At 64.8% G+C, this 11917-nt stretch overlaps 2 protein-coding genes across 2 annotated transcripts in view; both read left to right on the forward strand.

Annotated features, from left to right (window-relative positions):
* Positions 1–215: 215 nt before the first annotated feature.
* AURANDRAFT_65468 (hypothetical protein) lies at positions 216–2118 on the forward strand (the record flags this gene model as incomplete). Its single annotated transcript, XM_009040417.1, has 2 exons — positions 216–647; positions 847–2118. The coding sequence occupies 2 exons, from the start codon at positions 216–218 to the stop codon at positions 2116–2118; spliced, it is 1704 nt and encodes a 567-aa protein (XP_009038665.1).
* Positions 2119–2803: 685 nt separating this feature from the next.
* The window catches only part of AURANDRAFT_29118 (hypothetical protein), a gene marked incomplete at both ends in the record, with an annotated part of 11389 nt that continues 2275 nt past the window's right edge, over positions 2804–11917 (forward strand). Inside the window, 7 exons of the mRNA XM_009040418.1 lie at positions 2804–3220; positions 4376–4754; positions 5793–6247; positions 7285–7506; positions 8561–8860; positions 10261–10339; positions 11408–11785. Coding sequence (XP_009038666.1) covers positions 2804–3220; positions 4376–4754; positions 5793–6247; positions 7285–7506; positions 8561–8860; positions 10261–10339; positions 11408–11785 — 2230 coding nt within the window. The remainder of the gene's footprint in view (positions 3221–4375; positions 4755–5792; positions 6248–7284; positions 7507–8560; positions 8861–10260; positions 10340–11407; positions 11786–11917) is intronic.

Genomic DNA, 11917 nt, shown 5'->3' on the forward strand with positions numbered 1-11917 from the left:
CGCACGCGCAGAAACTCCTCCGCGCGCACGACGAGCCCATCAGCGCGCTGGCCACGTCCGTCGACGGGTCGCTGCTCGCGTCGGGCCAGGTCGGGTCGACGCACATCCCGGGCTTCGCCGCGCCCGTCGTCGTCTGGGACCGCGTGTCGGAGCGCGCGCTCTTCAAACTGCGGGGCATCACGCAGCGCGTGAACATTTTGGAGTTCAGCGACGACATGCGCTTCCTCGCGGCCTGCGGCGAGGACTGCGTGCTCTACGTCTGGGACGCGACGAGCGGCGAGGTCGTCTTCGGCAAGCGCTACGCGAAGCGGCTCAGCCTCTTCCAGTGGATCGGCGCGATGGACCGGGGCCGCCGCCGCGTCTACCGCCTCGCGACGGCGGTGACGGGCGTCGCCGAGGTCGAGCACGGCGAGCTCAGCTTCGACGCGACGCGCCAGCAGTGGCAGCTCGCGTCCGCGCCCGTCGTCATGCCCGCCGCGGGCATGGCGCGCGAGTACAAGTGCTCCGCGCTCGCGACGTACCCGTCGCCCGACGGCGGCGAGCCGGAGAAGTACCTCCTCGCGGGGACCATGGAGGGCGACCTGCTCGTCATGCGCCTCGCGGCGCCCGCGCGCGACGACCCGACGCTCGACACCGCGCGGTCCAGTGTGGAAACCAACCACTGGTTCAGGGGGTCCTGACCAAACTTCAAACCTCTCTATCTCGGTCAAACCGAAGTCGATTCGGCTGATTTTTGGACGAATCGATTCCTCTTCTCGAGTTCTCGAGGCACAGCCGAAGATATTGCGTCGAAATGTTCGCATACGCTAACATTGAAGTCGGGTTGAAGATTTGGTTTCCACACAGGCGCGGTCCGGCGGCGTCTACCGCGCGTCCGTGCCCATCTGCACGGGCGGCCTCCTGGCCCTCGCGCTCAAGCCCGGCGGCGGCGCCGACGGCCGGCCGGCGGTCTTCGCCGGGGGCGGCGACGGCGTCGTGCGGCGCGTCGACGGCTACGACATGCGCTGGCGGCTCACGGACGAGGCCGCCGTCGACGGCGCGGTCGTCGCGATGTCGTTCGTCGACGGCGGCGACGAGCTGCTCGTGGGCACGGACAGCGGGCGCACCTACCGCCTCCTGGCGGGCGATTTAGGCCAGCCCGCGAGCCCGCTCACGGTGTCGCACGTCGGCGTCCCGCGCGACGTCGCCTTCGGGGCTCGAGCGGACGTCTTCGCGTCGTGCGCGTCCGACGGGGAGGTCGTCGTCTGGGACCTGTCGACCTACGACGCCATCGCGACGACGAAGCGGGCCTGCGCCGCGCCCAAGGGGCGGCCGGCCGACGCGGCGGAGCGGCCGCGGCGCGTCGCGCAATTCGGAGACGGCGCGACGTGTTTGGCGTGGGTCACGGACGTCGCGGTCGTCGCGGGCTACGGCGACTGCCACGTGCGCTGCTTCTCCGCCGCCGACGGGGCGCTGGAGTGGGCCATCCCGACGGCGCACCGCCGGCCCGTGTCGGCCATCGCGTGCCACGTGGAGCAGAAACTGGCGTACCTCGTGACGGGCTCCGAGGACGGGTCCGTCCGCGTCTGGAACCTGTCGACGCGCGAGGTCATGATGCAGTTCGCCGAGCACCACAAGGGCGTCACGGGCCTGGTGGTGGACGCGGCGGACCCGCGGCTCTTCCACTCGGGGGGGCTCGACTGCGCGGTCTTCACGCACGACCTCCGGTCCGAGAAGCGCACGGTGTCGCACATGATGCGCGAGGGCGCCTTCACGGGCCTGAGCCAGCGCAAGGACAGCGAGCGCGAGCTCATCACCTGCGACGCCAACGGCCGCGTCCTCTTCTGGGACTGCGACGTGCCCGAGCCCATTCTGGGGGTGTCGGTGGACGGCACGACCGTCGCCTGCGTCGCCGTGAGCCCCTCGGGCCGCTACTTCGTCCTCTGCCGCGACGAGATGCTCACGATCTTCGAGCTCGACGCAAACTCGGCGACGGCGCACCCGAAGCCCATCGCCGAGGGCTGGGCCCACAGCGCCAACGTCACCAAGGTCCAGTGGAGCCCGGACGAGCGCCAGCTCGTCTCCATCGGCGCAGATTCTTGCATCTGCATCTGGAACTTCTTCGGCACCTCCGACTAGGGGAATCCCGCGCCGCGACGCGCGCGCCGCCCTCAACGGCGAGGCTTCTTAGAGAGGGTAAGATTTTGAGCGATTTTGCCCTTGCCGCCTTGAGGTCGAGACGAGAGACGAGTACGAGCTCAAGTGAAGTCGCCGCGTAGTCATGTCGTGGCAGGAGAAGAAGTTGGAGTATGAGAATCGCATGGCCCGAGCGAGGGGCAAAAAACTCGACACCCTCAAGACCTGCACGATCTGCGGCGCCGACAAGGCCAAGGCGTGCCGAGGTTGCGGCACGACGGCCTACTGTTCGACGGACTGCCAACGCATCGACTGGCGCGATCGGGGCCACCGGAAGGTCTGCAAGAAAATCCAGGCCGCGGAGGCGGCGCGGGCCGAGGCGCCGACGCCCCCGCCGTCGCCGCCGCGGGACGTGTTCTACGGCCCCGCGCCGCGTTCGCACGCCGACGAGATCCGCGCGCGCATCGCCGCGGAGCACGAGGCGGCTCGTGCCCTGCGGGAGGCGAACCCGGAGCGGGAGCCGCTGTCGGCGCGGTGGGGCTCGCGGTGCCCGATCTGTCTCGAGGAGTGGGACGTGAATGCGAACACCGGGCTTCGCGTCTGTTGCTGCCGAAAGGTCTGCCAATCGTGCAACGACAAGATCGGCTTCAGCGCGTGTCCCCTCTGTCGTATACCGTGCCCAACGACCAATGCGGAAGCACTCGCGCAAATTCGCCGCCACGTGGAGAACGAGGTGCCGGAAGCGATTACGCATTTGGGAAATGTGTACCGTGTCGGTCAGTTGGGCCTTGTGAAATCCGATAAGAAAGCCGCGAAGATTTACCGGCGCGCCGTGGAACTCGGCAACGTGGACGCGATGACATTTCTGGGGGACATGTACGACGAGGGTTTGGGCGTCAAGCTGGACAAGAAGAAGGCGGAGGAGCTGTATCGCACGGCCGCAGATCGGGGCCACGCAGTCGCGCAATGCAATTTGGCGTTTGTACTTGGTTCTCAGAAAAAAAAAGAGGAAGCGTTCCGGTACTGCGCGCTCGCGGCGGATCAAGGCTATACCTTTGCAGAGAACAACCTTGGCTGCTGTTACAGGGACGGAGCAGGCACGGAAGTCGACCTTGGCAAAGCCAGGTACTGGTTCGAGCGCGCCGCTGCCAAGGGCGACGAGACAGCTACAAGGAACCTCGCGGCCCTCGACGCGCAAGCATAGCCTAATTCTTTACGCCTTTCCATCGCCCAAGCCCGAGATGCTGCGCTTGCGCGCGGGCGAGTCGCGCTTGGCCTTGGCGTCGTCGTCACGGCGTTCCACTCCGCGCCGACCTTCGCGGTCTGGTGCCTGGCGTAACACGAAGCCCGCCTGGCGCGAGGACGACGACGCCGAGGGGGACATGGAGAACGACGTGAACGCGATGCTGCAGGGGTCGGCTTAGCCCTGGGTAAGATTTTGAGCGATTTTGCTTAGCCGCGGCGCAGGGAAGGACCGAAGGGGGAGAGAACAGCGAAGGGGGGCGTAGGGAAGCGTCACGGGAGGACACGACTAGGGCGGAGGCGTACGCGAGCACGGCGACGAAGAGGGCACGACGACGTAGGGCGGCTACTGCTCGTAGGCGACGCCGAAGGTCCCGCCGGTGCCGCGGGCCGCGCGGGCGTGAGCGATTTTGCCTTTGCGATCGGCCGAGGAGCCTGAGCACGACGCAAGGACGCGCGATCTGAGATCATGGACCCGGAATTGATCAAGAAGAAGCGAGAGTACGAGGCGCGAAAAACCCGTACGAAGCTGGCGCTCAACATATGCACGATTTGCGGGAAGAAGGATGCCCGGCCCTGTAAAGGTTGCGGCACGACGGCCTACTGTTCGACGGACTGCCAACGCATCGACTGGCGCGATCGGGGCCACCGGAAGGTCTGCAAGAAGATCCAGGCCGCGGAGGCGGCGCGGGCCGAGGCGCCGACGCCCCCGCCGTCGCCGCCGCGCGAGGTGCTCTACGGCCCCGCGCCGCGGTCGCACGCCGACGAGGTCCGCGCGCGCATCGCGGCGGAGCACGAGGCGGCCCGCGTGCGACGCGAGGCGAACCCGGAGCGGGAGCCGACGTCGGCACGGCTCGGGTCGCGGTGCCCGATCTGTCTCGAGGAGTGGGACGTGAATGTGAGGAACGTCTTTCGCGTCTGCTGCTGCCGGACGGTCTGCGAGTCGTGCGAGGGCAAGATCGGCACCGACGCGTGTCCCCTCTGTCGGTTACCGTGCCCAAATGATCCCGCGGAACAGCTTGCGCAACTTCGCCGCCATGTGGAGAACGAGGTGCCGGAAGCGATTACGCATTTGGGAAGTGTGTACCGCGAAGGTTTGTTCGGCCTCGTGAAATCCGATAAGAAAGCCGCGAAGATTTGGAAGCGCGCCGTGGAGCTCAGAGATGTGCGGGCGATGGTATTTCTTGGTTCACTTTACGAGCATGGAAGTGGCGTCAAGCTGGACAAGAAGAAGGCGGAGCGGCTGTATCGCGCGGCCGCAGATCGGGGCCACGCGGTCGCGCAATTCAATGTAGGGATTTTACTTTTTTCTGAGGAGAAATTTGAAGAAGCGTTCCGGTACTACGCGCTCTCGGCGGATCAAGGCTATACCGCTGGAGAGAATAACCTTGGCTGCTGTTACTACTGTGGAAAAGGCACGGAAGTCGACCTCGGCAAGGCCAGATACTGGCTCGAGCGCGCCGCTGCCAAGGGCTACCAGCATGCTATAAACGCCCTCGAGGAACTCAACGCGCGAGTATAGCCTAATTCCTTACGCCGCGTCGTCGCCCGAGCCCGAGATGCTGCGCTTTCGCGCGGGCGAGTCGCGCTTGGCCTCGGCGTCGTCGTCGCCGCGTTCCTCTCCGCGCCGACCTTCGCGGTCTGGACTCTGGCGTTCTTGGATGCGAAGCCTGCCCGGCGCAAGGACGACGACGCCGAGGGGTGCATGGAGAACGACATGAGCGCGACGCTCTCGGGGTGGGCTTAGCCCTGGGGTAAGATTTTGAGCGATTTTGCCTTTGCGATCGGCCGAGGGGCCTGAGGAGCGACGCAAGGACGCGCGCGGGCAGAGGCCATGGACCCGGAACTGATCAAGAAGAAGCGAGAGTACGAGGCGCGAAAAACTCGTACAAAGCTGGCGCTCAACCTATGCACGATTTGCGGGAAGAAGGATGCCCGGCCCTGTAAAGGTTGCGGCACGACGGCCTACTGTTCGACGGACTGCCAACGCATCGACTGGCGCGACCGGGGCCACCGGAAGGTCTGCAAGAAGATTCGAGCCGAGCGCGCGGCGGAGGCGGCCCGGGCCGAAGCGCCGACGCCCCCGCCGTCGCCGCCGCGGGACGTGTTCTACGGCCCCGCGCCGCGGTCGCACGCCGACGAGGTCCGCGCTCGCATCGCGGCGGAACACGAGGCGGCTCGTGCGCGGCGCGAGGCGAACCCGGAGCGGGAGCCGCTGTCGGCGCGGTGGGGATCGCGGTGCCCGATCTGTCTCGAGGAGTGGGACGTGAATACTCCGGGCGTGTTTCGTTCCTGTTGCTGCCGAAAGGTCTGCAAGTCTTGCAACGACAAGATCGGACTCGAGGCGTGTCCCCTCTGTCGGATACCGTGCCCAAATGACGATGCGGAGCAGCTCGCGCAGCTTCGCCGCCATGTGGAGAACGAGGTGCCGGAAGCGATTTCGCATTTGGGAATTGCGTACCGCTGCGGTCGTTACGGTCTCGTGAAATCTGACAAGCCAGCCGCGAAAATTTGGAAGCGCGCCGTGGAGCTTGGGAACGTGGACGCGATGAGACACCTTGGGGCAATGTACGAGCATGGAAGTGGCGTCAAACTGGACAAGAAGAAGGCGGAGCGGCTGTATCGCGCGGCCGCAGATCGGGGCCACGCAGTCGCGCAATGCAATTTAGGGATTTTCCTTGATTCTGAGAAGAAGTTTGAAGAAGCGGTCCGGTACTTCGCGCTCGCGGCGGATCAAGGCTATACCGATGCGGAGCAAAACCTTGGCTGCTGTTACATGGGCGGAGAAGGCACGGAAGTCGACCTCGGCAAAGCCAGATACTGGTTCGAGCGCGCCGCTGCCAAGGGCCACGAGAAAGCTATACAGGCCCTCGCGCGCCTTGACGCGCGCGTATAGCCTAACTCCTCACCCCGCGTCGTCGCCCGAGCCCGGGATGCTGCGCTTGCGCGCGGGCGAGTCGTGCTTGGCCTTGGCGTCGTCGCCGCCGCGTTCCTCTCCGCGCCGACTTTGGGGTTGTGGTGGCTCGCGTTCCTGAACGCGAAGCCCGCCTGGCGCCAGGACGACGATGCCGCCGAGGGGGGCTTGGAGAACGACATGAGCGCAACGCTCTAGGGGTGGGCTTAGGCCTGGCGTAAGATTTTGAGCGATTTTGCCTTTGCGATCGGCCGAGGAGCCTGAGGAGCGAGGACGCGCGCGGTCAGATCATGGACCCGGAATTGATCAAGAAGAAGCGAGAGTACGAGGCGCGAAAAACCCGTACGAAGCTGGCGCTCAACATATGCACGATTTGCGGGAAGAAGGATGCCCGGCCCTGTAAAGGGTGCGGCACGACGGCCTACTGTTCGACGGACTGCCAACGCATCGACTGGCGCGACCGGGGCCACCGGAAGGTATGTAAAGAGATAGCCGCGCGGGCGGAAGCGCCGACGCCCCCGCCGTCGCCGCCGCGGGACGTGTTCTACGGCCCCGCGCCGCGTTCGCACGCCGACGAGGTCCGCGCTCGCATCGCGGCGGAACACGAGGCCGCTCGCGCGCGGCGCGAGGCGAACCCGGAGCGGGAGCCGCTGTCGGCGCGGTTTGGAGGGCGGTGCCCGATCTGTCTCGAGGAGTGGGACGTGAATGTTCCGGGCGTGCTTCGCGTCTGTTGCTGCCGAAAGGTCTGCCAATCGTGCGGTGACAAGATCTTCGACTCCGACGCGTGTGCCCTCTGTCGATTGCCGTGCCCAAAAAGCAATGCGGAAGAACTCGCGCGTCTTCGCCGCCATGTGGAGAACGAGGTGCCGGAAGCAATTACGTGTTTGGGAAGTGCGTACCGCAAAGGTTGGTTGGACCTCGTGATATCCGATAAGAAAGCCGCGAAGCTTTTCAAGCGCGCCGCGGAACTTGGGAGCGTGGAAGCGATGGGTTACCTTGCGGAATTGTACGAGACTGGAAGTGGCGTCAAACTGGACAAGAAGAAGGCGGAGCGGCTGTTTCGAATGGCCGCAGATCGGGGCGACGCGGGCGCGCAATCCAATTTAGGGATTTTACTTGCGTCTGAAGAGAAATTTGAAGAAACGTTCCGGTACTTCGCGCTCGCGGCGGATCAAGGCTGGACCAATGCGGAGAATAACCTTGGCATTTGTTACAGGGACGGAGACGGCACGGAAGTCGACCTCGGCAAAGCCAGATACTGGTTCGAGCGCGCCGCTGCCAAGGGCAACGAGGATGCGAGGAAGAACCTCGCGCGCCTCGACGCGCGAGTATAGCTTAATTTATCTTTACGCCGCGTCGTCGCCCGAGCCCGGGATGCTGCGCTTGCGCGCGGGCGAGTCGTGCTTGGCCTCGGCGTCGTCGCCGCCGCGTTCCTCTCCGCGCCGACCTTCGCGGTCTGGTGCCTCGCGTTTCTGAACGCGAAGCCCGCCTGGCGCAAGGACGACGACGTCGCCGAGGGGGGCATGGAGAACGACATGAGCGCGGTGCTCTAAGGGTGGGCTTAGGCCTGGGATGATTTGAGCGATTTTGCCGGGGAGCGTCGGACATCGTCGGCGACGATCGAGCGTCGAGAGCATGGACCCGGAACTGATCAAGAAGAAGCGAGAGTACGAGGCGCGAAAAACTCGTACAAAGCTGGCGCTCAACATATGCACGATTTGCGGGAAGAAGGATGCCCGGCCCTGTAAAGGTTGCGGCACGACGGCCTACTGTTCGACGGACTGCCAACGCATCGACTGGCGCGACCGGGGCCACCGGAAGGTCTGCAAGAAGATCCAAGCCGCGGAGGCGGCGCGGGCCGAGGCGCCGACGCCCCCGCCGTCGCCGCCGCGGGACGTGTTCTACGGACCCGCGCCGCGTTCGCACGCCGACGAGGTCCGCGCGCGCATCGCGGCGGAACACGAGGCGGCCCGCGTGCGACGCGAGGCGAACCCGGAGCCCGAGCCGCTCTCGGCGCGGTACGGGTCGCGGTGCCCGATCTGTTTCGGGGACTGGGACGTGAATGCGTCGGGCGTGTTTCGCGACTGTTGCTGCCGAAAGGTCTGCCAATCGTGCGAGGACAAGATCGGCACCGACGCGTGTCCCCTCTGTCGCATGCCGTGCGTTAAAAACCAGGCGGAGCTGCTCGCGCGTCTTCGCCGCCATGTGGAGAACGAGGTGCCGGAAGCGATTACGTATTTGGGAGACGCGTACAGCCGCGGTTGGTTCTGCCTCGTGAAATCCGATAAGAAAGCCGCGAAGATTTACCGGCGCGCCGTGGAGCTCGGAAATGTGGACGCGATGCTCAAACTTGGGTTCTTGTACGAGAATGGGAGTGGCGTCAAACTGGACAAGAAGAAGGCGGAGCGGCTGTATCGCATGGGCGCGGACCGGGGCGACGCGGTCGCGCAAAACAATGTGGCGTTTTTACTTGTTTCTGAGAAGAAATTTGAAGAAGCGTTCCGGTACTTTGTGCTCGCGGCGGATCAAGGCCTTACCTCTGCAGAGAACAACCTTGGCATGTGCTACAGGCGCGGAGAAGGCACAGAAGTCGACCTCGGCAAAGCCAGATACTGGTTTGCGCGCGCCGCTGCCAAGGGCCACGAGGAAGCTATAAAGTCCCTCGCGTACCTCAACGCGCGACCATAGCCTAACAATCTTTACGCCGCGTCGTCGCCCGAGCCCGGGATGCTAGGCACGGAAGTCGACCTCGGCAAAGCCAGATACTGGCTCGAGCGCGCCGCTGCCAAGGGCCATGAGGATGCCATAAGGGTCCTCGGCGACCTCGACGCGCAAATATAGCCTAAGTCTTTACGCCGCGTCCCCACCCGAGCCCGGGATGCTGCGCTTGCGCGCGGGCGAGTCGTGATTGGCCTTGGCGTCGTCGTCGCCGCGTTCCTCTCCGCGCCGACTGTCGCGGTGTGGTGCCTCGCGTTCTTGAACGCGAAGCCCACCTGGCGCAAGGCTGACGACGTCGCCGAGGGGGGCATGGAGAACGACATGAGCGCGATGCTCTACGGTGGGCTGAGGCCCGGGCTAAGATTTTGAGCGATTTTGCCTTTGCGATCGGCCGAGGGGCCTGAGGAGCGACGCAAGGACGCGCGCAGTCACAGATCATGGACCCGGAACTGATCAAAAAGAAGCGAGAGTACGAGGCGCGAAAAACTCGTACAAAGCTGGCGCTCAACATATGCACGATTTGCGGGAAGAAGGATGCCCGGCCCTGTAAAGGGTGCGGCACGACGGCCTACTGTTCGACGGACTGCCAACGCATCGACTGGCGCGACCGGGGCCACCGGAAGGTATGTAAAGAGATAGCCGCGCGGGCGGAAGCGCCGACGCCCCCGCCGTCGCCACCGCGGGACGTGTTCTACGGCCCCGCGCCGCGGTCGCACGCCGACGAGGTCCGCGCGCGCATCGCGGCGGAACACGAAGCCGCCCGCGTGCGGCGCGAGGCGAACCCGGAGCCCGAGCCGACGTCGGCGCGGTACGGGTCGCGGTGCCCGATCTGTCTCGAGGAGTGGGACGTGAATGCGAACACCGGGCTTCGCGTCTGTTGCTGCCGAAAGGTCTGCCAATCGTGCAACGAGAAGATCGGCGTCAGCGCGTGTCCCCTCTGTCGTATACCGTGCCCAAAGAGTAATGCGGAAGCACTCGCGCAAATTCGCCGCCATGTGGAGAACGAGGTGCCCGAAGCGATTACGTTTTTGGGAAGTGCGTACCGCCGCGGTTTGTACGGTCTCGTGAAATCCGATAAGAAAGCCGCGAAGATTTACCGGCGCGCCGTGGAGCTCGGCAATGTGAACGCGATGGTACGACTTGGGTATTCTTACGCGACTGGAAGTGGCGTCAAGCTGGACAAGAAGAAGGCGGAGCGGCTGTATCGGGCGGCCGCAGATCGGGGCGACGCGACCGCGCAAGTCAATTTAGGGATTTTCCTTCGTTCTGAGAAGAAATTTGAAGAGGCATTCCGGTACTACGCGCTCGCGGCGGATCAAGGCTATACCGATGCGGAGCATAGCCTTGGCTGTTGTTACAGGAACGGACAAGGCACGGAAGTCGACCTCGGCAAAGCCAGGTACTGGCTCGAGCGCGCCGCTGCCAAGGGCGACGAGTTAGCTATAGAGAACCTCGCGCGCCTCGACGCGCAAGTATAGCCTAAGTCTTCACGCCGCGTCGTCGCCCGAGCCCGAGATGCTGCGCTTGCGCGCGGGCGAGTCGTGCTTGTCCTTCGCGCCGTCGTCGCGGCGTTCCTCCCCGCGCCGACCTTCGCGGTCTGGATTCTGGCGTTCTTGAACGCGATGCCCGCCTGGCGCGGGGCCGACGCCGCCGCCAAGGGCGGCATGGAGAACGACATGAACGCGATGCTCTAGGGGTGGGCTTAGGCCTGGGCTAAGATTTTGAGCGATTTTGCCCTTCGCCAAGGTGAGGAGAGCCAAAACTGTCGCCCGCGCGCCGCCGCGCAAACGATCATGAAGGCCGAGTACGTCGAGAAGCAGCGCGAATACGAAGAGAAGAAGGCGCGGGCGAAAGCGCTACAGCTGCGTTTGACGTGCACGATTTGTGGGGCGAAACCGAGAACCTTGCTGAACTGCCCTTGCGGAACTACGCAGTATTGTTCGACTGAATGCCAACGCATCGACTGGCGGGACCGGGGTCACCGAAAGGCGTGCAAGAAGATCCGAAGCGAGCGCGCGGCGGAGGCGGCGCGGGCCGAGGCGCCGACGCCCCCGCCGTCGCCGCCGCGCGACGTGGTCTACGGCCCCGCGCCTCGGTCGCACGCCGACGAGGTCCGCGCGCGCATCGCGGCGGAACACGAGGCGGCCCGCGTGCGGCGGGAGGCGAACCCGGAGCGGGAGCCGCTGTCGGCACGGCTCGGGTCGCGGTGCCCGATTTGCCTCGAGGAGTGGGACGTGAATGCGTCGAACGTGGTTCGCGTCTGTTGCTGCCGGATGGTCTGCCAATCGTGCGATGACAAGATCGGAAACGAGTGTCCACTGTGTCGTGTACCGTGCGCAAAAAGCAATGCGGAAGCACTCGCGCAACTTCGCCGCCATGTGGAGAACGAGGTGCCGGAAGCAATTTCGTTTTTGGGAGACGCGTACCGCCGCGGTCTCTACGGCCTCGTGGAATCCGACAAGAAAGCCGCGAAGATTTATCGGCGCGCCGTGGAGCTCGGGAACGTGGACGCAATGAATAATCTTGGGCTCTTCTACAATAATGGGTTCGGCGTCAAGCTGGACAAGAAGAAGGCGGAGCGGCTGTTTCGCACGGCCGCGGACCGGGGCGACGCGGCCGCGCAAACCAGTTTAGGGTTTTTACTCGATACTGAGGAGAAACATGAAGAAGCGTTCCGGTGTTACGTGCTCGCGGCGGATCAAGGCTATACCACTGGAGAGCTCAACCTTGGCATTTGCTACGAGCAAGGAGAAGGCACGGAAGTCGACCTCGGCAAAGCCAGATACTGGTTCGAGCGTGCCGCTGCCAAGGGTCACGAGGCAGCTATAGAGGCCCTCGCGGACCTCGACGCGCAAGTATAGCCTAAGTCTTCACGCCGTCGCCGTCGCCCGAGATGCTGCGCTTGCGCACGGGCGAGTCGTGCTTGGA

Source organism: Aureococcus anophagefferens (assembly GCF_000186865.1).
Source record: "Aureococcus anophagefferens unplaced genomic scaffold AURANscaffold_15, whole genome shotgun sequence".
Lineage (NCBI taxonomy): Eukaryota > Pelagophyceae > Pelagomonadales > Pelagomonadaceae > Aureococcus > Aureococcus anophagefferens.